The sequence below is a fragment of the Sceloporus occidentalis genome, unplaced genomic scaffold, assembly GCF_023333645.1.
Source record: "Sceloporus occidentalis isolate IW3139 unplaced genomic scaffold, rSceOcc1.0.p SCAF_1, whole genome shotgun sequence".
Classification (NCBI taxonomy): domain Eukaryota; kingdom Metazoa; phylum Chordata; class Lepidosauria; order Squamata; family Phrynosomatidae; genus Sceloporus; species Sceloporus occidentalis.
The window spans coordinates 75,107,857-75,134,018 of NW_028316981.1; the positions used below are offsets into that span (position 1 = coordinate 75,107,857).

General features: G+C 41.0%; 1 protein-coding gene across 3 annotated transcripts in view; it reads left to right on the top strand.

Annotated features, from left to right (window-relative positions):
- Nucleotides 1-26,162, top strand: part of TUSC2 (tumor suppressor 2, mitochondrial calcium regulator) — a 51,808-nt gene that overhangs the window by 1,299 nt on the left and 24,347 nt on the right. For 2 of the 3 annotated variants that reach the window (XR_016281312.1, XR_016281313.1), the window contains exons 2-3: nucleotides 3,581-3,701; nucleotides 8,352-8,902. Coding sequence is in view for 1 of the 3 variants with exons in the window: in XM_089525468.1 (XP_089381594.1) it covers nucleotides 3,581-3,701; nucleotides 8,352-8,417 (187 nt within the window). In the remaining 2 variants the exon portion in view is untranslated. Of the gene's footprint in view, nucleotides 1-3,580; nucleotides 3,702-8,351; nucleotides 11,443-26,162 lie in introns of those variants that run through there. The other variant, XM_089525468.1, reaches the window with a different exon arrangement.

Consider the following 26,162-nt stretch of genomic DNA (forward strand, 5'->3'; position numbering starts at 1 on the left):
GGGAAAAGGAGGACATCTGGCCGCCCTGGTTGTGCTCAGAATTCCTTCTGGACAGAAGGATAAAATGGAGGACGTGTCTTGGAAAGGGAGGATGGCTGCTCGCCGTGCTCACGCGCCAAATGGAGGACGTTTTGGAATTCCTCCTGGACACAAAGCTGCAATGGAGGACACGTCCAGAAAAGGAGGATGCCTGGTCACCCTGTCCCCTTCGTTTCGGCCTTGCTGAATGTGGTCTGTTTGCTGGAGCTTGGTGGGCAAGTTGTACACTGCAAGTGAATGCCCCCATAGTCTTGGCATCTTTCCCCCTTTCTGGGAAAAGAGGAAGAGGAGACTCATTGACTTGGAAACGGGTCCTTCATCAGATTAAGCCTGAGCTCTCCTTGGAAGCCAGGATGATGAAACCAAGGAAGGGTGACCAGATGTCCTCCTTTTCCAGGACACATCCAAAGTTTCAGACTTCTGTCCAGGAATGATTCCAAAATGACCTCCACTTGAGTAGGACTGAGAAGCATGGATTTATATTTACATGAGTGTTTTCAGCTTTTATTTGATCATGGCCTACATTTTTCTTGAATGTCCTCTGTTTTGCGATGCCCTGACCTCTGACCTCAAATCACCCTGAACTGCGGCTGTCGTACTTTGGCCACACCATGAGAAGGCATAAGTCATTAGAAAAGACTATAATGCTAGGAAATTAGAAGGCAGTAGAAAGACCCCATGCTAGAATGACAGACTCAATCAGGGTAGTCATTGGGCTGAATTTGCAGGGCTTAAGCAGAGCAATGGAGGCCGGGGGTCTTGGTGATGCCATGAGTCAGGGCCCACTTGAGGGCCATTAACAACAACAAGCTCAGGGACACAAGTTTCTTCATTAATCACAACTAGGAGAGTTTGTTTTTAGTGGCAGTCAAATCCCAGTTATGGCCACCCTGTCTTAGGGTTTTCATGGTAAGATTTGTTCAGTGGTTTGCTATTTCCTTCCTTTTAGGGTGAGAGAGTAGGACTTGTTCAAAGTCCTGGCTGAGTGGGGAATTGAATCTTGCTCTCAGGGCACCCTAGTCCAGTGCTGAAACTACTACTAAGTACATGCGTGTGTGCCTTTGAGTCACTTATTAACTTAAGGCAATCCCATGAATTTCATAGGGTTTTCTCAGAGGTGGTTTTGCCAGTTCCTTGCTCTGAAATATCACCTGGTATTACGTTGGTGGCCTCATCCCAGTACTAACCAGGGCTAACCAAGATCAGATGGAATCTGGTGCCTTTAGAGTGTTTAGGCCAAAACTACTACTAATACCTTCCAGATAAAGGGCATACCATTTGTCTTCTATACAACACCTAGCACACCTGAAAATAAAAATGGAAAGTAATGATTGTAGATGATGGTTCCAATGGAGAGAAGTGAATATTTGTTTCCAGTTCATGTTTTTAGATAATGGTAAGACAGTATACGTATATGGCTGACTTATTCCTTCTTGATTTGAACTTTGAGAATCCACTGGGTATCTAATATTATCATCCATGCTTTGTTGCCTGAGACCTGGGCACCCAAAATTCTAATATTCCCAAGCTCCTGTGACACAGTATTTAATGAAACTGTTGATGCCATGCCTGAAGTTTTTAGCTACAGCAGTCTGCTGTGTAACACTTTTGATGAGGGCACTCATAATTTGGAAACTCCTGATTTATATAGAGAGAATTCAAATTTAGGCAGATTACAAAGCCATCTGACAAAAGGTAATGCACCTTAGCAAACTGGGAAACAGTATCTACATCAGAACAAACTTTCTTTGCCAGTTCTTACATTAGTAAAAATGAATTTGTACCAAGATCCTTACTTTTTCCAGAGTAATGACTGTCATTTAAATCTCCACTCTTGCTTGGAGATTAGCCAAGTGTTGTTTGAATCAAATGCAGTTACTGACCTTCTGTGAAAGTTTATTTAACGTGGAAGTGAACTGTATAGGCTTAGCTATCCTCTTTCGTTTCATCTCCCCCATCTGCTCTATTCTGTTGCTGGTCATCATTAAGTAGAAAGAAAGAAATGGTACCAGTTCTGAAGCATGAAGTAATCTGAGAATTCCTTTGGGTTTTCACATCTTGCAAAAGGAGAACAGAAATGCAGCAAGTCTGTTAGGTTTGTGATTCCGAATGTTGCTTTGCTGGAGAAAGTGAGGCTCCTAGTGAGGAATGGCTATATTTAGACTTGGCAACATTCTGATTTATGAATTTGGGCAGTGCTTAAAAGTGGCAAAAATATGCTTCAGACCGCAAGTTGCTAGTGAGAGTAGCTGACATTTACATAGCAGGAGTGATGGTTTAATCATCCCAACCAGTCATTTTCAAAATATATCAAGAAAGCAATCTCAGATCTGTCACCCCAGTTGTTTTAAATGCTGGTTCTTTTTTAGAGGTACAGCCATTATACTTTAATGTACATTTATTTTACTATAAAGTAAACTTGATATGAATTGAGAGCTTCTGTCTGATGAAAATGGCATAGTTGCACCAAACTCACTTTTTAATACAGATAGATGTTCTTGAAGACCTTGCAGACATATGGCAAATGATGCGCTGAAGTATGATGGATTGTGGTCATCTGCTTCATAGCATTCCATTTCTTAGGTGTTTTGTCAAAACATGTCTTGTGGAAATACCCACCTACTCAACATATTCCAGAGGTGAAGGACTTAGCATTTCCAGCTGGTGTTGCTCTTCAGCTATCACCAGCCCCTGGCAACACAGCCAGTGATCACAGAAGATGGGAGTTGTAGTCTAAGAGTGTTTAGAGGGTCACAGATTCTTCTGTTGTTGTAAGCAATTAAACACTGAGATCAACATCTAATAGATACAGTATCTTTTAAGTCTCTGGGTTATCTGCTTACTCTCAGATACTAACATGGCTTTCATTGTTCTCTTGTTAGTCAGTAAGATGAATGTTTGGAATTGATTGCTAGTCATAAGCCCCCAGTACCCAGAGAGTATTCTAAACTGCAAGTGGTTACCCACCTAGCATGCATGATTTGTAAGCTTCCATTAAAACAATGTATTTCAGAACTGAGCAGGAAAGTTACAAACAGCTTATCTTTTGCAGGGAGCTGACTGCTTGGATGACCCCTTATTGTGCCCATCAACTAAGGGAAAGAGCACTCTATGGAGGGCAGGGAATATAGTTAACATCAAAAGTGAAGCTCAGGCTTGGTTGGACATAAGGTATCTAAGAAGGCAAAATACTGCTACAGTGGCCATTCATACGGAGTTCTTCATCTTGGAGTGCTAGTGTCTCAAAATAAATTAAAGGATGCACTTGTATGGTTTTCTGAAAATCATTGAGTTTCACCATGCAGGGTTCTAATATCTGCTCTGCTTAGGGGGTTCATTTCTGCTTATATATGGCAATTGACATGTACAGTGATATCCTAAATTAACCTTACCATTATTGTACAGGGAAGTGGGAGGTAGCAAGAAGTACTAGCTGCCTGACTTGCAGATAGCAATCAGTTCCAGCTCTAGAGAACAATTCATTACTTTCTGCCTCACTGATACTTTTTTCTGACTGTTTCTGTGTGCTTGTTTTTTGCAGCTCTATGTATTATGATGAGGATGGCGACCTTGCCCATGAGTTTTATGAGGAGACAATAGTCACCAAGAATGGGAGGAAGCGAGCTAAGCTGAAAAGAATCCATAAGAACCTGATACCTCAGGTAACACAATCAGAAGACAAATGGGTGGCTAATATAGCTTGGATTCCAGCTAACTTTGGCACTTGTAGAAATGTATCACCCATCACAAGGAGTCAGTGGTTCAGTGGTCAGCTTGAAAACGTTACAGATATAAGGCTAGGGGCCTCTTATCAGCCTACTTTCTTGTTTTTTTCTTTGTTTGCTTGATTGTTTTTACAGTATACAGACTGAAATAAGTGTGGCTTTAAAATGCTTTTTGAAGTTGCTGTGATCGGTAACGGACATCCTTGTCGGAACAATGAACCATGTTGTCTCCCTTGAGCTAATGATGGAGGTTCCAAATGAAAAAATCCTAGAATAGGGCTACATAATAATCAGTAAATATTATTCTCTGAAGATGTCAGCCACAGATGCTGGCAAAACATCAGGAATAAACTCTTCTAGAACATGGCCACATAGCTTGAAAAACCCACAAAAAACTATAGTAAATATGGAGTTTGGCTCATTTTGGTAAGATTCCTTGTTAGAGTCTTAGAGGATTTCCTAATGAATGAATGACAGGAGCATACTAAATACTTTATTATTTTATTAGTTTGACCCTACCTTTTCTACTTTCACAGCAAGTTAGATAAAACATGTTAACATCAGTTGTTTTGTTTTTCCCTAATAGATTTTCTTTTGTTCATTTTGACTCTAATAATAATATGACATACTATGGCATAAATCAACAGGCAGAGATTTTTTAAAAGACAGGCTGATTTCTATAACTCTTAAGAATTTAGGTGAGAGGAAAGTATCATAGAATCATAGAGTTAGAAGGGACCGCAAAGGCCATTGAGTCCAATCCCCTGTCATGCAGGAACTCTCAATCAAAGCATACCCAACAGGTGGCCATCCAGCCTCTGTTTAAAGACCTCCAAGGAAGGAGACTCCACTACACTCCAAGGGAGTGTGTTCCACTGTCGAACAGCCCTTACTGTCAGGAAGTTCCTCCTAATGTTGAGGTGGAATCTCTTTTCCTGTAGCTTGCATCCATTGTTCTGGGCCCTGTTCTCTGGAGCAGCAGAAAACAAGCTTGCTCCCTCCTCAATATGACATCCCTTCAAATATTTAAACATGGCTATCATATCAACTTTTAATCTTCTCCAGGTTAAACATCTCCAGCTCCCTAAGTCATTTTTCATAAGGCGTGGTTTCCAGACTCTTCACCATTTTAGCCGCCCTCCTTTGGACATGCTCCAGTTTCTCAATGTCCTTTTTGAATTGTGGTGCCCAGAACTGGACACAGTATTCCAGGTGGGGCCTGACCAAAGCAGGATAGAGCACTATTACTTCCCTTGATCTAGACACTATAATTCTAATGATAAGTAGCTGCAAGCCTCCTTGTGGGGGCAGTTTCATGGCCTTGAGATAAGAAAGCATTAGAAATATACAAAAAGACTCCCTAATAGGTGTTGTGTGTCTTCAAGTTGTTTCTGACTTATGCAGCCTTAAGGTGAACCTGTCACAGGGTTTTCGTACAAGATTTGTTCAGAGGAGGGTTGCCATTGCCATTCTCTGAGGCTGAGAGAGTGTCACTTGCCCATTGGGTTTACATGACTGAGCCAGAATTCGTACCCTGGTCTCCAGAGTCATAGTGCAATGCTCAAATCACACCGCTCCACTCTATAGACTCTCACTACACCACTCCCACACTTGGTGTGTTGGTCTTGCAGGCTCCCTCACAAAGGCAACGGTTTTAGTGCTCCCAAGAGAGGTTTGAGGGGTTCAGGTCAAAAGAGGAAACTTAAGAAATTTCACTGGGATGCCTAAAGTAGATTTTTTATATCCCAGCCCACATTCAAACCATGGGTAGCTTGACTTTGAACACAGTTCAATAGGAGAATGACAAGAAAGTTAAAAAGTAACCCTTCTCAGGCATGAATTGTGGGTCTAGAGAGGCTAATTAAACTCTGCCCCAGTTAAAAATATTGCAAAATGCAACAATGAATGTGACAGTGTAAACAAAAGGAGGAGAATTTGGGACATTGTAATGGATAAAAAAAAATGCAGTAACAATGGGTATAGTTTTGCAGAATTTGGTGTTCTTGGAAGATGCTGAATTGAATATCTAGTGTAGGACAGACATTTTAATACAATTTCACCAAGCTTTCCCCCCATGAGATGCGATATTATGCCCTTTCCCCCCACTTGCACTGACTTTTGCAATGTTTTTTGGATCTTCAACTTAGCTGGCTGTGTAATAGTTTTTAATATGATATTTTAATTACTTATATTGACATGTATGTATTTTATGTTGGAATTTTAATCTATATGCCGCTTTGATCATCGCAGAAAAGCAGGATAAAAATAAAATTTATTATTATTATTATTATTATTATTATTATTATTATTATTTGTAAGAACTGGCTATAACATTAGATTTCCTGCATGGCAGGGGGTTAGACTGGATGGCCCTTGCGGTCTCTTCCAGTTCTATGATTCTATGATTTATTGGAGCAAATTGGTATTAAACTGAATCCAGTTACAATGGCTGCCTCAGTAAATAATAGTTGGCACTGGTTGGATGCATCAAGCTGGATCTGGATTGCAGTGAACATGATGTTTATTTATTTATTCTTATTTATTATCTATTCTGTATCCCTATATTGATTTTTTCTGACACCTTTTCATGAGATGAAAAGTTTCAAAGCTAAGGATAGAGAAAACAAATGGCATGGGACTAGATGTTAGCAGAGACCTTAGCAAAGGTCTTAGCATAGCAGACATGCGCTTAACACGTTCAGTGTAATGAGTGACCTAATTCTGCCCTATGTCCTACAGTGTCTTAGTGCTACCTTTTGCCCTGGTGTCATAACCTGGTTTAGCTTTGCCTTAACAAGAGGCTGTTCTGTCCATGTTGTCTGCTGGCATACAGTACGGACTGTCCTCCCCCCGCCAATGGTCTACAGTTAGTGTGCCAGGTAACACTGTGGCTAGGTGTAAAAGGTTCATTGAAATTACAGGCCTGACTCACCATCCAGTGATACTTGTAGCCATTGTGTCTGTGTCAAAATAACCTTTCTCTCAAGAACTATGAATCCCCTCTCTTGGTACAGTTTCTGCAAGCAAGCCTCATAAAAGATTATGTTGTCCTTTTTTACTTAGTTCTTTGACAATGTTGGATATCAAAGTCTTAAAGATCTTCTTGCCCTTGCATTTATTTTTCTCAATAAAAGCACTGAATTGTATCCAGTTTGGTATTCTGGCTGTTAATGTTTTTATGGGATATAATTATTGTGAAATAATAATAATAATAATAATAATAATAATAATAATAATAATAATTATTATTATTTATATCCCACCTCTCTACAAAAAGCAGTCGGGGCAGCTTACAAAGTTAAAATATACAGTCCGACCCTCAACCCACCCCCCTTAAAGGACAATTAAACAGTGTGGAATTAAAAACATAAAACATATGTTAAAAAGTTATGTTGATCCCTAAATTGTGGCCAGCAGGGAAGTGGGCAAAAGGAAGGCAGGGCTAAAACCTCTTCCACTCTCTAGTGATGCCACTTCTAATAGCATTATTCTTCCTCTCTGTCCCCCATTGGTGGAGAAACAAAGGCTAGAATGTTGTTGCATTTTGTCAACAATTGCACTTTTCCCAGGGTCACACAGTGGTGATGAGGTGAGGCAGGCAAAATCTTCTGGGTCTGAGAAGCCTGTGTCTCCAGAACATTGCGTCATGTCTTCTGCACTTCCAGCTTTCTTCCTTTTGCTGTGACTACCTAGGCCTGTGTTAATGTGGCAGCAAAATTCCAGGCATAATCTTGATGAAGATCACTGGGCTTGGGCTGTGAAGGAGGCAGTTTCTTCAGTTCTCAGGTTTCTAGTGGAGGATGAGACATTGATAATGGTTCACATCTAGAACTCTGCTGTTTTGCTGTGTCCACATTCCCTTGGTACCTTTGCCTGCTCCTTTTCTTTGGGTGTTTAAACTATTTCTGAATGCTTAAGGCAAAATGCTTATTTGGGGGCAGAGCTCTCATTTTGCTCTTTCATGGCTGCATCCCTGACTGGGTCAGAGTATGTGATGTGAAGATTGTGGTTGGGTGCCCTGCAGTTTTTGAAAACAACAATCAGCTGTTGAAAATGGGGACTGAATTGGATTAAATTAGGGTTGGGGAATCGAAAAAATGAGATTAATTACTGTTTTCCAGACCAAATCTTTTAACCACTAATTGCTATTTGCTTAGCAGGGTAAACCTTTACATCAAATAGTAGGGGAGGGGATTTCTGATAGGGACACTTGATGCAAATTTGACCCCTTTCCCTGTGCCATGTTTCTGATCCAAATCAGAGTTCTTGCCCTCACAGCTTCTTTGATCTCTGTTGTTATATTCTGAACAAAAGTTGTCTGGAAGGCAAGTTGGTCATACCATCTTATTCTCCAATCATTTTTCTACATAAAAATGTCTAGTTTCTAGGTTCTCATTCTCATAATAATCTTGAGAGTCCCATTGCTTTTGTAGGCTCTACAGCTGTTGGGGTTAAGCAGGTAGCTGTATCAACAGAGTCAGCATTGCATGTCACTGTTTGGTGTCACTCAGAGAGAATTTGTAGCCTGATCTGGAGAGCATACCAATGTATCAGTATCTCACCCATGTTGCATCTTTCTCATTACAGGGCATAGTGAAATTGGAGCATCCTCGGATTCATGTGGACTTCCCCGTTATCATCTGTGAGGTCTGAACCATGGGGGAAGTATGAACAGTCACAGTGTGCTCTTAATGCACCTTACTTGCCCAGTTTTACTGTACCTCGTGTAAACCATCCTGTGTGGCCACATGTCCCTACAGAGTGATGGATCTGGAGCACAGTTAAACATTTCACTTTGAAGCATCTCTACTAGGAGGAAGTAATACCCGCTGCAGTCTTCAAGTTGGAGAGCAACCAGGAATAGCATTGGCTTGGGATGTGTGTAGATAGGACCTTTGTCAGATGAAATGTCTTGCTTCACTTAGGAACCTGCTCAAAATTTCCCTCATTGAGTCCAGCAACATCCTTCTGGTGGGTGTTAATTGACATTTAGTTGTCAGCAGATTTAAGTGTCTTGAGACCATAGAGAACCAAACTTCATCTTTTCCTGACCAGATATGCTGTTTGTTGAACACCTTAGTCAACGTCTGCAAAAGTTGACACTGAAGTTTCTGTTTATGTGCTGTAGATGAATAAAGGTGAGCAGCAAGTTTTTAAGCTTCTCCCTACCTCCTTCTAAAACATGGCTGAATACCTAATGCTTCTTGAGAGGAGCAAGGAGTGGTAACATCCAGTGCTGCACTTAAGAGGCAAGCTTAAGCTTTCCAAACCAGATTGAAACTTGAGGTCTCTGCTAAAACAGGCTGCTCTATGGAGACCTTGTTCTCTTTGTCACATCTCCCTAGGGACTTGCACTTTTTTCATCACAGGCTATATCTTTTTCAGTTTTACCAGTCAGAAAATTCCACTGACTAGCACCCATGCTGTGGCAGATCAGAAGAGGCAGTTAGCAGCAGCAATATCTGAGCAATGTAATTTTTCTGTTAAGATTTATTTAGCAGGCCAGTTCATGGAAGACATTTGTACAGCGGTGGTTTTGTTTCTAAGTTATACTCCCTCTGGTGATCTACATCCTGTTGATGTATGAGAGTGCAGGATAGGTTTTTTTAATCTTCTGATCTAGGTATAGGCAACACTTATTTCTTTTGGTTACATTGTCAACAGTAAGAAAATGGTGTTGCTTTGATCAAGATGGTTGCCAGCCTGTTCTTGACACCTTTGGCTGTCACACACTCTCTGCACATAGTCATGGAGTTCTTTTATCTTCCGTTGCAGCCTCTGTCATTGCTTGGATTGGGTTGGGTATTGTCTAGTGTGGGATAATGTAGCACAATTTGAAGGTGAATTGAAAAACCATGCTCCTTTCCCTCCAGGGGCATATATGTAACTTTTGGATAATAGAGCCACAGAGTACCAGAGTGGTATGCCTGCCTCTTCTCCCCTGTTTTCTTTCTTTAGAACTACATGCCCATAAGACCCAAACAGGCAAAATCCTGTCATGTCACTCATATAATTTGAAGAGAATTTCATATGCAGTGTACAACAAGGAGACCTTTGCCTGCCTCCCTGTCTTTTCTACCAACCCTTCAGAATTTGTATAGAGCTTTAAAACTGGATTGTGGTTGGCTTTAACTGTAGGAAGTTTGCTCATTGCACATCATACATATTTTGTTTGCCAGAGCATGTCATTGCCTTTCTGAGCACTTCAGGCATTTGCTACCTCAACATTTAATTTAATCAACTGGTACAGAATTCAACCAGAAGCATCAATAAATCTGGACCTGCAAGGAAGTCATATTTAGGCATTCTAAACCAGACAAGTAAGAGTGTGGAACCTATGTAACAATGCTGACAGAGGCTTTTGTAGTCACTGGCTGTCATCTTCCCCATGTCAGACTGTGGTTCTCGTTTCTAGGTCTTATCTTTACTGTGCAGCAAACATGGCTGGCCCTGAGGTTCGACTGCTTTGCTATGCAAAAGCTTTGCTATGAATCTGAAATTCTGGAATGACACTTATAAATGGAGACTTATATCACCTGCAGATATAGGGCATCTGTTATACTTCCACGCACCCACTCCCCATGCACTGAAACTTACCATTTGGTTTAGCTTCAGCTAGATGCTGCTGCTGGTCAACTGACATCATTATCCTTTAGCAGGAAAGGAAATTTTCACTGCCATGAAACAAGAGCATGCCCGGGATAGAGGTATGTTTACAACTCTCCTTGGCAGACGGAGTATTGTGTTGCACAGTGAGTTGCGATCTCAAATCAAGGGCACTGAAACTTGCTTATTCTTGAGCAGTATAGCTGAAAAGGGCAGAAACTGCAGTTCAGTGCGCTTGCTCCATAGCTAGTTGAGAAGAAGCAGTTTCTTTATGTGAAGTGATGTAGATATTCTACACTCCTTTTTGCCTGAGACTGGAGTCATGAAGTATTCTGAGGCTGAAAGGCTCACTACTAATGCCCTTCCCCCTTATCTACATCTCTTAAAAGAATTGATTTATGTTTTCCCCCCTTGGCTGCCTTCTTTCTGACCAAGCAGATAGTGTGTGATCAAAAAAATACTATGTGATGTTGGCTCACCACTTCCCATGCTTTGGCACATTCGGCTGGGAACTGGGGTGTAAATGGAGTCTCTGCCCAGCAGAAGCTTCATTTCTGTTTGGCTTAAAATCTCCTAAGAGGTGGCAGACTCCCTGGAGCTAACCAGCAGCTGCTCTCAGGCCAATTCTCTCAAAGGCTGGCTTGCCCACTGGGACTGCAGCTGTGCCATTAGACTGCTGGATTCTACGATCCCTTTGATGCTGTTTGTATCACTGCACTTTCTGGCAGCCCTGCTCCTTTGCAGAGCAGCACCTGTTGTCAGGGAGAGGGCTTGTGGAGACTGGCTTTATACAGGACAATGCTGATAATGTGAAAGCTTGTGTAAATAATATACATATATATATATTATCACAATTGTTGAAAAAAACAAAAAGTTATATTTCCTTTTTTTATGATTCTTCTGTGCAAATATGGTTGTGTAGAAGACCTGAACCCACTAGCACTACACTTCCTGTTCTTGTAGCATAAGTCCGAAACAAATATGTATAATATTTATGGTTTGTTTCCTCTGCCTTGAAGTGCATTTGTTGAATTTTGTTAAATTTCAATAAAATTATTTGTAAGTCCCAGAACATCCTGCTTTTTTTGACATTCAGACTGTAATATGACAGTATGCCATACTGGGTCTAAATCAAAATAAATCTCTGCCTTTCTTGTACAGCTCTTCCAAGTAAGCCACCTCAGGCAACCTTGCTAATCTGACTAAAGGTTTAACCTTATTTTTCTGAAAATCCAGTATCCTTGATTTGTGTGTCTAGGCTAAGAGCAATGCAAATCTATTTAAGAGCTGAACTAATTTTCTAATGATGAAAATTGAATCCTGAATGTTTTCAGAGCTTAAGCTGAGTTGTGTTTAGAAACCAGTTTGTAAATAGAGAAGCTGGCAATAGCTTCCCTCTCTTACAGTATATGCAATATTAAGCTCATCCCCTTACTAACCAAGTTTTAAACAATTTTGCTGCCATTGTATAAGAAGCTGCAAAGTGGAATACTCCAGAATTCCAAAGAAAAGCACCCACATACCTCTGTCTGGAGTGACTATTTTGTGGACTCGGTTAGTGTTTGGTGAACAGTTATATAGAACCAATGACTAAATACAGTATAGGCTAGGTAACTGTTTAGTAATGGGAGAGAGCATTTGCTTACCGAGGCTGCTAATCTGCAGTTGCTTGAGTTCTGCAAATCCTGAGTTTCACTAACCAAAATAAAATTACACATTAGGCAAAACTGTTCATAGATATATCAGTACAAACTTGCCTGTAAAATCAAACAATAGGCAGATAGTAAAGACAAAAAAAAAAAAGTATAACAGTACATTTTTTTTATATAGGGTCCACTTGATTACATGCTAATTGGTTAATCTTAGACCTTCTTTATCTTGCTGCAACAAATGAACATGGTTGCTGTTCTGGAAAAGTTTAGTGTGAGCTGTCTTGGGTTCCATATTGGAAAAAAGCAGGATATAAATATTAGGCATACAGTCAGTTCAACTATTGGTGGTTGGCATATAAAGCAGTCTTACTCTGTGTTCTAACAGATGTACCATTAATCTTGTTTTGTGGAATAATTGCATTAACTTAATCTACTTGTATAACTATAATACCTACAGTTACTGCTTGGCATCATAATATATGGACAAATATCCTTCATAGTTAACTGCAAAAAATTTCACTGTCAGAATATAATTTAGATTTGCTTAGGTAATGGTAAAAACAAACTATTAGTGATGTTCAACATATTAATGTACCCAAGATGGCATTGTAGATGGATTTAACAAAGGTGAGAATTATGAAGTGAGGAAGGAGCTGGAGATTCATGTATGCTAGTGATGACAATCAATGTATGTGTGCTAACTGTCTTCAAAACAGTTCTGACTTATGGCAACCCTATGAATAAGGCATCCTATCCTCAATAGTGATTCAGGTCTTGCAGACTCAGCTGTGATTTCCTTGATTATGGTCAATACACCCGTATTGTGTCTGTCTCTTTTCCTGATGCCTTCTACCTTCCCTGTTATTACTGTATTTTCTAGTGATTCATGTTTTCACACAATATGACCTGAGTATTACAGCCCCAATTTAGTCATTAATCAGATTTTAGGCCTGATTAATTCTAAGACCTACTTATTTTTCTTTTTAGCAGTCCACAATATCCACATAACTCTTTTCCAGTACCATGTCTCAAATGAGTTGATTTTCCTCTACATGCTGAGTCTCCCTTATCCAAAATGCAAAATATTCCAAAATCCAAAATTATCAACATGGATGGCTGAGATAGTGACACCTTTGTTTTCTGACCGTTCAGTGGACACAAACTGTTTCATGCACAAAATTATTTTAAAACATTGTGTATAAAATTGCCTTCAGGTTATGTGTATAAGATGTATATGAAACATAAATGAATTTCAGTTTGGGTCCCATCACCAAGATTATGTATATGCAAATATTCCAAAATGCAAAAAAAACTCCTAAATCTAAAACAATTCTAGTTCCAAACATTTCAGATAAGAGAGTCTCAATCTGTATCAGCTTTCTTCATTGTCTAGCTTTCACATCCATACATAGTGATGGGGAATACAATAGCATGGACGATCCTAATTTTAGTATTCATTGAAAGATCTTTGCACTTCAAGACCTTGTCTAGTTCTTTCATAGCTGCCTTTCCAAGCCCTAGTCTTCTGATCCGTTGGCTGCAATCTCCTTTACAAATAATGACTGAGCTAAAGTATGTAACATCTTGAACTATTTCAGTGTCTTCATCATCTGGTTTGCAGTTGGCCCTGGCTGATGTAGGCTAATATGGGATGGGCTAATCTGCAGGAGGGCCAATCTACAGATGACTAGTTTACCAGTACTGTGAGCTCATTGTAAATCATCATTGGTCATTCTTTTTGTTTTCTTAATATTCAGCTGTAAACGTCTCTTTGCACTTTCTTCTTTGACTTTCTTCAGTAATCATTCCAAGTCTTTGCTATTTCCTGCTTGTAATATGATGTCATCTGCATATCTTAAACTGTTGATGTTCCTTCCTCTAATTTTCACACCTTCTTCCTCCAAGTCTAATGTTGCTTTGCATATAATATTTTATTTTCAGCACACAAGTTGAAGAGATGTGCTGATAGAACGCAGTCTTGCTTGACCCCTATCTGTTTCTCTGTATTCTCTCCAAACAGTACCTTCTTGGCTCACAGGTGTTCCAATAAATGAAGCAAGGGTAGCAGTTTAGTATCTTGAATCTAACCAGACCAGTTGGTGCTACCTGACTGTAGGATGTTCAGGGCCAATTATGTGCTATGATGGCAAATGCAGGCTAATATGGAACCAACACTAATGTCTGTGTCCTGTAAGTGATTTCAGTCTGGGAAAGATGAATAAATTTTCACATTATTTTATTATTCTTTATTTCATAATGCACTCTCTACGCGGAAGGGATCTCAGTGTGAGAAACCAAATCTTCTATGCAGTTCATCATTATATTCCAAATGCTCTTGTCTATATTGTTGAATGTACACACTATATAATACCCACTTGTACATTTGTCACCTATGAACTGCACATAAGATTCATATAATACAAGGAAAGTGATTTCCATGGGGTGGGGGGCGCAGGGTGCATAAACTGCACAGGTCCCGGATGATTCTGGGAGCATCCCTGAGAATGAGAGATGTACTAGAAGGAGCTACAGCTGTTGTGTTACTTCAAGTTATTTCCGACTTAAGGTGGTCCTAAAACAAGCCTAACAGGATTTTCTTGGCAAGATTTGTTCAGGGAGGGTTTGTCTTTACCCCTCTCTGATGATGAGAGAGTAGGACATAACTAAGGTCACCCAGTGGGTTTCCATGTCCGAGCAGGAGTCATAGCCCAACACTCAAGCCACGACACCACGCTGGCTCTTAAGGAGAATGCTACTTCAGTCCAGAAGAGGGCAGCTTTCAGCTGCTTTGAGTGTGCTCTTCCTACTTCAAACAACTGCTGCTGTTTAGATTTTCAGTTTAATTTCTGGTTTATGTGATGGAGCTATGAGTGTGGTTTGGCCCATCCAGCCCAGACAATAAGCGATTTGTTCCAACTTTGCTGTGTCCTGTGGTATTTCACCCTCTGGTGAGAGGTTTCCTTCGAATTGTGAAATATGACCGACTTCTGCTAACCAAACCCATCAGTTTCTGGCTGCTGTGGCCAGGGAAGCTCTATAATCAAGTTGTGGGCTCACTTCTCAGGAGCAGAATAGAGTTATGACCAGGAGAGTGCTCAAGTTACTATTAATGACAAGTTTTTGCATGGGCATGACATGGGAGAACTGCAAAAGCAGGTTTCAGTCTCCCTTATGGACATTTAGCTTTCTGTAGCACAACAGGATGCATGATTCTTTAAGTTGCTGTTGACCCATTTTAGTCTCAGTAACTTAAGAAGATAAAACTAGATACTCTAATTTTTTGTATAAACTTTAAGAATTGTATGAACAGGACTCTTTGTCAAGCAGAGGACATCTGTGTTTTGACCATTCAGAAAAGACTATTTATGCCAATTTAGGATTGGAGGAAGGTTTCTAGGGGTGGTGAAAATCAGAGCTGGTGCATGGACTTCACTTTGTTCACCCTTGGTTCAGGTAGGCAGTTTTAACTGCAAATTATTTGCTCCAGTGACAGGATTTAATACAGTATAGTAAGTCTGCAACATTTATTCAATGGATTAAGTTGTAATTTAAAAAAAAATTAACCATTTTAATTTGAATATGTATTAATGCCATACCAGCTGCTCTCCTAGAAAACCATGTGTGGTGCAGGCACTTTTTTAACTGAGGTATTCCTCTTTTTCTCACACACTGGAGGAAATGCATTTTCAGATGATGCTGTGCCCCAGAAATGTATAATCTAACAACAGATAGTGTTTTCTCCAGATGCATACGTTAGTTTTTGCAATCATATGTTCATTCCATTCCAGGCATAAATCATTTCATTTAATGGAATTGGAATTTATACAATTGATTAGTGTTCCTATAACCAAGTAAGAATCCTATTAAATATCCCTGTGCTCCTGTTGTACCTGAATTCTTTTCTTTTATACAAGTATTGACCTCAATATATGACATTACATTGTCTGTGTCCCCCCACCCCAACTCCTCTATCTTAAACTTTTGGATCAGGGGAAACTCCAAGTGGTGTTGAACTTCACCTCCAACACAGTTGGGGATGATGTGAGTTCCAGTCTAACAACATTGAGGGCCAGGGGTTCTCAATCCCCAGTTTAGAGAATGAATGTCATGATAGCAAGATCCAAGGCAGAATGAGAATCAGCATTCAGAAATCTTCTGTAGCCTTACAGCATGTTCTGCCCATTCTTTAGGTTCAAGAAAGAAAAGAGTCCAGTGTGCTAAAGTTCACTGCTTCTGAAGTCTTACATGTGTCATACTCAGCATTCATTGTGTTGTACAGTAGTAGTATTTCCGGCATGTATGTTGCATGTGTTTGGTATACTAAAAAGACCTGCGCATATTCAGTCACCCAGCATCGAAAGAATCCTTAATTTGAGTCTAACATGTATTTTCAGCAGTTTCTCTCTGCATTTTACTGCACCAAACAATGGAAATATATTAATTGTATGAAGCATAAAGTACCTTATTTTTCAATGTATGCCCCCAACCCCCCTGTTATAACTAACCAATTAGAATTTTAGTAAGTAAAATTCCAGATCTCAGATTAAATTTAGTTAATCTCAGTTTTGAGCAGCACTCCTGTATTCTGTACACTGTCGCTGAACTTCTGCCCAGATTTAGTCTGCTCCTAGTGATAGAACCAGCATAGCGTAATGATTTGAGCACTGGTTTGAGCATTGGACTCTGGAGACCATGGTTTGAATCCTACTTGACCATGGAAACCCACTGGGTGATTTTGGCTAGTCACACACTTTTAGCTTCAGAAAACCCCATGATAGGTTCACCTTCCAGTTGCTGTACCGTAAGTCGGAAATGACTTGAAGGCCCACAGCAACAACAACAACAACAACAACAACAACAAAGCTGCCGGATAGGGTTAGTTCCAGTGCTTGGTTTTGATGGCAAAAATACCTTCAGCATGTCTGAAATGGCTTTCAGCCAGCACAGCCATAACACAATACCCTTAAGTCATAATGTGATAATGTCATGTTAATATATTTCTGAAGCACCTATCCCCTCAATATATTTCTGTATATATTTATAAAGATGAATGAATACATATAATAATGTATTATTTATCTCAACTTATCTAACCTATCCATCCACCTCTCCCCCTTCCCCAAAAGGGGACTGAGGTGGCTTATAGTTAAATAAGATACAATTAAATTAAAACCACTGAAAAGTTAAAATACAGTTTGAAACTGCACTGATAAAAGAGAATACAGCACCCACTCACTCAATAAAGCCCTTTCCCCACTAAGTGAGCTCAGTTGCCAAGGGCCCACCCAAATATCAAAGTCTTTGGCTGCCAGGGGAAAGACAGTTATTAATGGTTTGACTCCTGTACTGCAAGATCAGAAATCACAGAGGATTTTTTTAAAAAGTGCCTGAGATGTATAGCAGTCTGAATATGGAAATAAAATCTAGAGGTTTTGGCTCAGCTTTCCTTCCCCTCCAATGCTTACTCAGTTCTGATAATATGAAACAAAAGCCTGTTGGCTTTAGGATTTGTGCTTTGTAACTCTTCTTACCCACAAGGCCTCTGAGACCCTGCTGGGTTTTCTGAAGGTCTTGCCAAAGTGCAAGGGGAGGGCTTTCCAGGAACCATTAAAATACATTTCCACATTCACCCCACCTCCAACTGTGGCCTGAGGAGATTGGAAAGATTTGACAGTTCTCCTGATTTGAAACTGAAAAGAGACCTCCCTGGTTTTGGTGAGTGATGCATCTGATCTTTCCTGATGACAAAAGGTGGTTTCACTCTCAAAGCGCACCTGCTGTGCTGTGAGACTGGACAGGAAAAAGCTATCCAAGCTCCAGAAAAGAGACTTGCCTCTGCATTAAAAGGGTTTACTTCTGGAGGAGCAGCAAAGAGGGGTAGATGGAGCCCGCCCCACCACACTACACTAGTATTGTCTCAGCACTGGATCATGTAAGAGTGTCGAGGAGCAACTCATTTGGAAATATGTCTGAAGCAGAATTTAGAGCAATGCATGCAGAGGGAACGGCCTTGGCCACAAAGTAGATTCCAAAAGATATACTATGTCAATGTCATTATTAGACCAACAAAACAGGCACAAAATTCTCAGTGCAAGCTTTTGAAACACACACATTTCTTCCTCAAAGGAAAATGTTTTTTAAAAGTATGCAGGAGAAAGGGTTGAGGAAGAGACTGTCCGCTGAGTCTGCATGTTGTTTTGAGATGGTACGAAGGGTCTGTGCAGACTGTGAAAGCGGGCTCAGTGAGAACAACAAAGGCAATAAAAGAAGAGTGCTAAAATTTGGTTCTGCATTTGAAAATACCAAAACACACACACAACTCACTCCTCTTTCTATCCCACTGTGCAAAGCTTGCAGGCCACTTTGTAGGAAGACAGTTGTGAGTCCCTAAGAAAATCTGTGTCTCTGCCACATTAAGCAATGATACCAGTTTCATACCACTTAACAGACATGGCTGCATCCTGTGGACTCCTGGAATCTGTAGTTTCATGAGAAATTCATAATTATCTGCTCTAGTGCTTCACCAAATTATAAACAGCCATGACTGTTAAATTGCCATAATTGTAAAGTGTGAAAGAGTCACCAGCCCCCTTCCTGGTTGTTAGAACTAGCTAACATTCTGAAATGCCACTAAAGGGATGTTACTAATTGTTCTAGGTTGTCTTCTAGATAAATTATTATTATTATTATTATTATTATTATTATTATTATTATTATTATTTTGAATAGCCATGTTCACAAAATCTTACATGAATAAAAGAGAACAAAATTATCCCTCATCAAAAATGAAACAGTTAGAATTGGGAAAAAAATGGATGTCATAGTTTTGTTGTATGACAAGAACCTGCGAGTATTTGAGTTGTATTTTGGGAGATGTTCTCAAGAAAAAGAAAAGTTGAACAGTAGGCATTTATAAGTATTTCACAAAGTTAAAAATAAAGTGTGTTTGTTTAGTTCATTCCTTATAAATTTTAACTTTATAAAATTTGCAGCACCAAATGTTATAGCATTCATCATAATGCCACTGTCATGGTCAAGCAGTTGTATGCCTTGGGGCCAACAGGTGGTGAACAACATTGCCCTCTGGAAGAAGTATTTCATTTTCTCAGGTGCAAAACAATCACAGTTTGAGTGTTTGGAAAATGCAGTGTCCATGGAAAGTTCCTTAATGATTGTCCTTACCTGGGTGGCGCCTGTCAAATTAACTAAAGCTAAGTATACATATGCTGTTCAGAGATAAACTCTAAAAGTAGTGTGAGTGACTTCACTTGGCAGCATGCCTTTGCATAGCCCAGGCACTGGTTGGTATATAAAAAAGGAGGAACTGTGATTTCTATAAACTTCAGAGCCTTATCAAAGCTGTCAGGCTGGAGTCGGGGGTGGGTGTGATGTCCATACAACCAAAGGAAAGGATGTCTACACCCAAGAGAGGGTGGAATAGTTTAGGACAGGATGGATTTCAGGGGCTGCATGAACTTGGATGGAAAAATAAAATTATATCTTTATCTTCAACAACCTTTGGCACTGACATTTAGCATTTCCTTCAATTATGATTCTAGACAACAAAAAACATAGTATTACCCGAACCTCTGATGTGGCATCCCATCCCATCTGATCTTGCAAGTTAAGCAGGGTCAGTCCTGGTTAGTACTTGACTAGGAGACCACCAACCAATACAAAGTGCTGTTGGCTATATTTCAGAGAAAGGGACTGGCAAAATCACCTCTCAGTATTCTTTGCTTAAGAAAACCCTCTGAAATTCATGGTGTCCCTATAAGTTAACAGGATATTTGAAGACACACACATACATATTGACAACACCAAAAGAAATCACATATTTTCATACCTCATTACAGTTCTTGCAGATACCTCAAAGCAGTGATGGCGAACTTATGGTACGCATGCCAGAGGTGGCAGTCAGAGCCCTCTTTGTGGGCACACATGCTGTCGCCTTAGCACAGAGTTTGCCAGAGTTTGTTGCTGTAAGTCAGAAACGACTTGAAGACACACAGCAACACAATATATTTCATGTTGTTTTTTAAAAAATAATTTATGTCCGAAAAGTATTGGCTGGTATTCAGTGTTACAGTTATGGATTTGTAACCTGGATATCTGGAACTGATTTGTATGCAATGAGACTACATAATTTTATTGCTAGCCTACATAAATGCCTCCTCAGCCCATTTTAAGAGCCAGCTGCCAGACTGTGTGAAGGGAGTCCATTCACAAGTGACATTTCCAACCCCCTCCTACCAGCAAGCAAGGCTGTGAGATCAGAAGCAGGACGCTTGTCCTGTCATAAGTCCCCATGGCAGAGGAATAGAAACGTCCTACTTTTGGCACCCCATTGCAGTGGGAAACTGAATGGACCTACTTTGCCTGATCCAGCCACTGGATCATAAGGTGGACTGGAGGGGTCAGTCCAAGTGATGTTACCTTGTTGCAGAGACTTAATTGGGCAGCTGATCTAGAATTCTGGAAATTGTTTTAAAGGGATTGATTTGACCTTTCCAGAATAAGAAGTAGAGCCCTCCCTCAAGTCCATCTGATTCTGATACCATCTGGCCTCAAAGGGAGAGAGAGGCCGGCTAGCTCCATTGGGCCTAGCCAGAGTAAGAAGGAGAGCCTTCCCTCTGTTCCCTCTGCCATGGCCTTGGTCTCAGAGGGCGAGAGAACCGCTGGACTTGTTCTCTTTCCCTGCTGCCATTACCTTCTCCTCTTGTGTCATGTATTTTTAGGTTGTAAGCCTGAGGGCAGGGAAATGTCTAATTAACTAATTTATCTCTGTAAAGTGCAATGTAAGTTTATTATGTTATATAAATAAACATTATTATTATTACTGATTTTTAATTATTTTTTAAAAAATAGTACTATATATTATTTTAAATATTTTGTTAAAGCCTGTGTTGTAATCCACTTTGAGCCCTATTTGGTGGGGGGGGGGAGAGGTGGGATATAAATAAAGTAAAGGTATGAACATGCAGACATTAAAGTCCAGATTTTTGTATGTAAACTGCATCTTTTGCCAAGGAAAGCTACAGATAGACAAAAGAGAGAAAAGGGTTTGGGAATACAGACATCCTGAAAAAATGACATAAAACATAACTGAGAGTCTAACTAGATGTGATTGTGAGCAGGCCTGTGGTTCAGAGCAAACAGTGCTCTCCAGGCAGATATAAATCAGGGTGAGTGTTGATTTCACAGAGAGAATGGAAGAAGAGAACTGAAATTCTTTCCCTCCTCACAGCTCCATACCTTCTCCTGCAAAATCCCATCCTGGACCCACCTGTTTTCCCCCCAGTTGGAGAATGGAATGAGATTCCTTGGGTGGGAGAGAGAGGCATTTGGTGGCAAGACTATTTTGTGTTAGTTTTCTACCACTTGCCTGCCTTTAAGTTTCACCACCTGCCAGACTTTGTTTACACCTCTGTTTAGCACAGCCATGTTTCTCATAGATGAATCACTCTGTCATGATTTCTTCTTAGATCCTTGGAATATGGGCTCAGACAAGTAGGGTGTTTCTCATGGCATGTGGAACGGATTCTTGTTCTTGTTGTTGTGTGCCTTCATGTTATTTCTGATTTACGGCAACCCTAAGATGAACCTGTCACAGGGGTTTCTGAGGTTGAGTGTGTGACTTGCTCAAGGTCACCCAGTAGGTTTCCATGACCATTCGAACGATTCGAACCCAGGTCTCCAGAGTCAAAATCGAATGCTCAAACCATTATACCACGCTGACTCCCTAAAAAGGAAATTAGGTGGACTATTTCTCAATTTTAAGAGTGTCGGGGTTCATTCAGAAACCCTTAATAGCTCAGCTATTCCAATACAGTCTTATCCAAACAGTTTGGAAAGATCTGCAAAAAGTTTCTGATAGAAGTAAGATGAGATAGATATACCGAAAAGGGAGTCTGCATGAAGGTAGATCAGCTGAGATGCCAGTGTAGGTTGAGTTGGATGGTATATGCCTCTTTTCATTTCATTTTGCTTTGCTTCATTTTGTTTCGTACAACTTGAGGGACGAGAAACACCAATCTAAAAGGAATTGGCATTATTGTTTATTTTGTGTATGTTTATTCTCCTTTTCAGACAAATACTGTCTTTCCCAAAAATGGCTCACACTGAAAAAAATAAATGAGAGGCAGGCCATGGCTTCTGCTTTATAAACTAAAAAGACAAGACTTTGGTAAGAGTAAGGGAGGGGGGTAAAAATCAAGGAGGGCAGTTTTTGAAGACAAGGCAATATTCAAAGCCCTGGCCTTTTCTCACTGGTGATCTTGGTTGGCAAGAGGTGCTGTAAGAACAGGACCATTCATCTGGAGGGGAGCAGAAAGAAATGCTTCTTCTCCAGTCTGAAGTCCCATCAAGAGAACTTGAAGAACCAAATGGTTCCTTCTGCCTCAGTAGATGATCTTCTTCATGACAAGTAAAGGCTACAGGCTTGCATCTGGAATGTGCGTCATTTCTATTCTGTGGTCCTGGGCTATTGAAATGATACCTGGGGTCTACTTTCCACTTATTCCACTTTGTCTGGATCCTTTGAAGTGGGTGTCTGTCCATTACAAGGGGGCTTAATGAAGCTTCAGACTCAGCTAGGGATCTAGAAGCCACTGAATTACAGTCATGATGAAAATCCCCTGTCTGGGAGAGTGCCTTTCCCTCACCTTTCCTGTGCAGTGGTGTTGGTTCCACCACCACCTCTGTTTTATTGTCCAGTAAGTCTTCCTGAGATTAAGCTGCTACGTTCCCCTCCCAGTTCCACTCTCAGGGTCCCTCCCTTCTGTATTTCCTATACTTCTGTGCTGCTTACCCCAGTAGGAAGTCAGCTTCTGCCTCTTCACCCCCTCGCTCAACCATCCACCCTCCTTTTAGGTCCTCCAGTCCTTGTTCAGGCATGTTTTGCACATTCCCATCTTTTCATCTTGCCTTTTAAGTCGTTCCCTCCAAGCCCTGATTGCTCCTGTCTGATCCTCCTTCTTGGAGCCTGTCCAAAAAGTCTAGCAGTGGCTACTACAACATCCAGCGCCGACTCCCCCATTCTCTGCGGAGGAACAACTGTAATGACTTTTTATAACTCAGGAAATCTTATTCCCTCCTGAGTCTTGTCTGTTCTCAAGCAGATTTTCAGTTTAATTTTGAGGACCACACACCTGTTTCCTTTCCAGACGCTCCTGTGGACGTCTCCTTTTGTGAAATGTTCTCATTGCTCCTTCTGTGGGGTGATGGGTGATTGTTGCTTTTGGAGTACATATTAACATATTTGTCCATTGTTTTACACAGGAGCAATCCTATTTAAATATGGCATTTATTGCATACATGATGGTGGGGAGGAAAAGAGTGCTGCTGAACAAACTAGTAATTAGTTTTTTGTGGGGTTTTTGGGCTATGTGGCTGTGTTCTAGAAGAGTTTATTCCTGACATTTCACCAGCATCATATGCTGACAAAATGTCAGGAATAAACTCTTCCATAACACGGCCACATAGGCTGAGAACCCCACAAAAAACTATGGATTCCGGCCATAAAAGCCTTTGACTTCACAAACTAGTAATTTTTACATCCAGTAATAATACTGGCAAAAAAGACAAAAATGTGTGCGAGCTCCTGTGGTTATATATACAACTTCTAATCCATGATGTCTGACAGATAATTTTCTGTGCTATCCAAATCCATCATGGTGAATGGGATGGTTTATGAAGCAGCAGGGAATATAAAGTAGATTAAGATGGTCTACTGGTAATAGCCTGAAGGACTTGCTCCAAACTGAGCAATAACAAAAAGTTCTCCTTGCACCTTAAGTTAAGCTAGTCTGCTTTGGGTCCCATACTGGAAGAAAGAAGGAATATTAAATAAATAAATAATGCTAAATTGACACTCCCCCCCCCCCCACCTCCCAGAATTGAAAACAAAAAGGCATCCTGATTTTTATTCTAAGTGTGTGATTACCATCACTGCTTCACACCTGACTCCAATAGGTGAATGTTGAGATTTGAGAGCAGGGAGTAGATCCTGCAAGTTTGAAAATTGTGCTCCAGTGATATAAATAGAGGGAGAACCTTTCTATTGTAAAAGCTCATGCTGGCTGGGTCATTTTGGGGATTGCAGTCCTCAAAATTCTCAGAATTTTCATGCTGAGAATTGTACAACATAGACTCCAACCATACATGGAGAAAGAAATCCCAGAGGCCCAAGCAGGGTTCAGGAAAGTAAGGCCCGTTACAGACGGGCCTAAAATTGCGTGCTCCGCATGTGCTAGGGTTAGAAAGGAGCATCTTTTCCGGATGCTCCCAACCCTAGCACGCGCAGAGCGCTCAAAAAATGGCTGCGGCCGTTCCACACGGCCGCTGCCATTACGACGTCATGACTGCGCCACCTCCAAACGAGGCAGTGAGGACGTGATGTCCTTGCGCCACGCAAGGGCGCTTAGAGCACCCTTTACGCGGCGTAAGAAGGAGCTCTGAAATGGAGCTCCTTCTGGAGTTTGTGTCACTGGCGTAGCCTTCAGATGGCTGCGCCAGTGGCGCAGAGGAGAAAAGGGCCAACCGGCCCCTTTCTCCTCTTCCCCGCTGCCGCGGGGTGTCCTTGGGACTTGAAGCCCCAAGGACACCCCTTTCCAGGCTGCGGGGAAGCGGCCTTTTGCCACTTCCCCGCGGCCTGGAAAGCAGCGGATCGGGGCCTCGGAGGCTGCTGGTCTGGCAGCTGAGGCCCTGATACAGCAGGGAAAAGGGTGGGTGCAGGCCGCCCCAAACGGGTTACAGACTGCCTGTTTGGGGCGGCCTGCACCCACCCTTTTCCCTGCTGTATCAGGGCCTCAGCTGGGGACTGCAGTCAGGAAATCAGAAGAAGATTAAGAATGGGGAGGTTGGCTATGAAAGAACTAGAGAAGATTCTAAAATGCAAAGGTCTACAACTGAGCACAAAAGTTAGAATCATACAAGACATCGTATTCCCTATTACCATGTATGGATGCGAGAGCTGGACAGTTAAGAAAGATGATAGGAAGAAAATCCATTCATTTGAGATGCTAGATAGATGGACTCTATTAAGGAGGTCATGGGTTTTATGGGGTTACAGGAATTAAACAGAGCAGTTGAGGACAGAGGGTCTTGGAGATGTCTCATCCATAGCATCACCATGAGTCGAGATCAACTCAAGGGCACTGAACATCAACAAGTCCTCAAAATAATTTTTCCAAATCTGAACACACAAAAACTGTGTTGAGAATATTAGTGAACAGTTTTGCACTTGTGTATGTGCCTTCAAATCATATGTTAGCTTATGGTGACCCCTGAATTTGATAAGGATTTCTTAAGTAAGGAGTGTTTTATTATGGTTTCTGATTGCCTTCATCTGGAATGGGCCTGCAGCACCTGGCATTCCTTGGTGGTTCCCTATCCAAATACTAACCAGGGCTGACTCTGCTTAGCTTCCAAGATCAGATGGGATCTGGTGCTTTCAGGGTATCTAGGCTTTAGTGAGCAGTTTTACCCATACTGAAATGCTGTCCACAAATATAGCACTTTTGTTTTCAACTGGTAATTTGAGGGGATTTGAGTGTCCTATTCAGCTGGAAAATGGCCCAGATGCCTTAAAGGCACCAGATCCCATCTGATTTTGGAAGCTAACCAGGGTTAGTATGTTGATGAGAGACCACCAATGAATACCAGGTGCTATAGGCTATGTTTCAGAAGAGGGAACTGCTAAAGCCCCCTGTGAGTATTCCTTGCCTAAGTAAACCCTATAAAATTAATGGGGTTGCCGTAAATCAACAGGAAACTTGAGGTCGGCTATGCACACACACACACACACACATACATTCAGGTAGGAACTGTATTCTTTCTCAGCCCTCTGTGACAGTGTATGGGGTGTGTATGGCTTCTGTAGGTATTTAGCTGTCTGAACTTGTAGCTCTCTTTTGTTTATAGAAATCATTTGGAGACATGGAAAACAGCAGTCTGCTGTCATCTTAGTTCCATTTCATTATCTGCTTGAGTTCTGTTTCTCGGGTATACTGCTTTGTGGCACTGGAATAGGATGGAATTGGGGGGGGGGCTGTTTCTGTAGGTGGACTGGTAGACAATATTTTTTCAAGTTCAGCTGAAGTGGGATTTTCTTTTATTCTGAGGATCTGGTTATTTATTT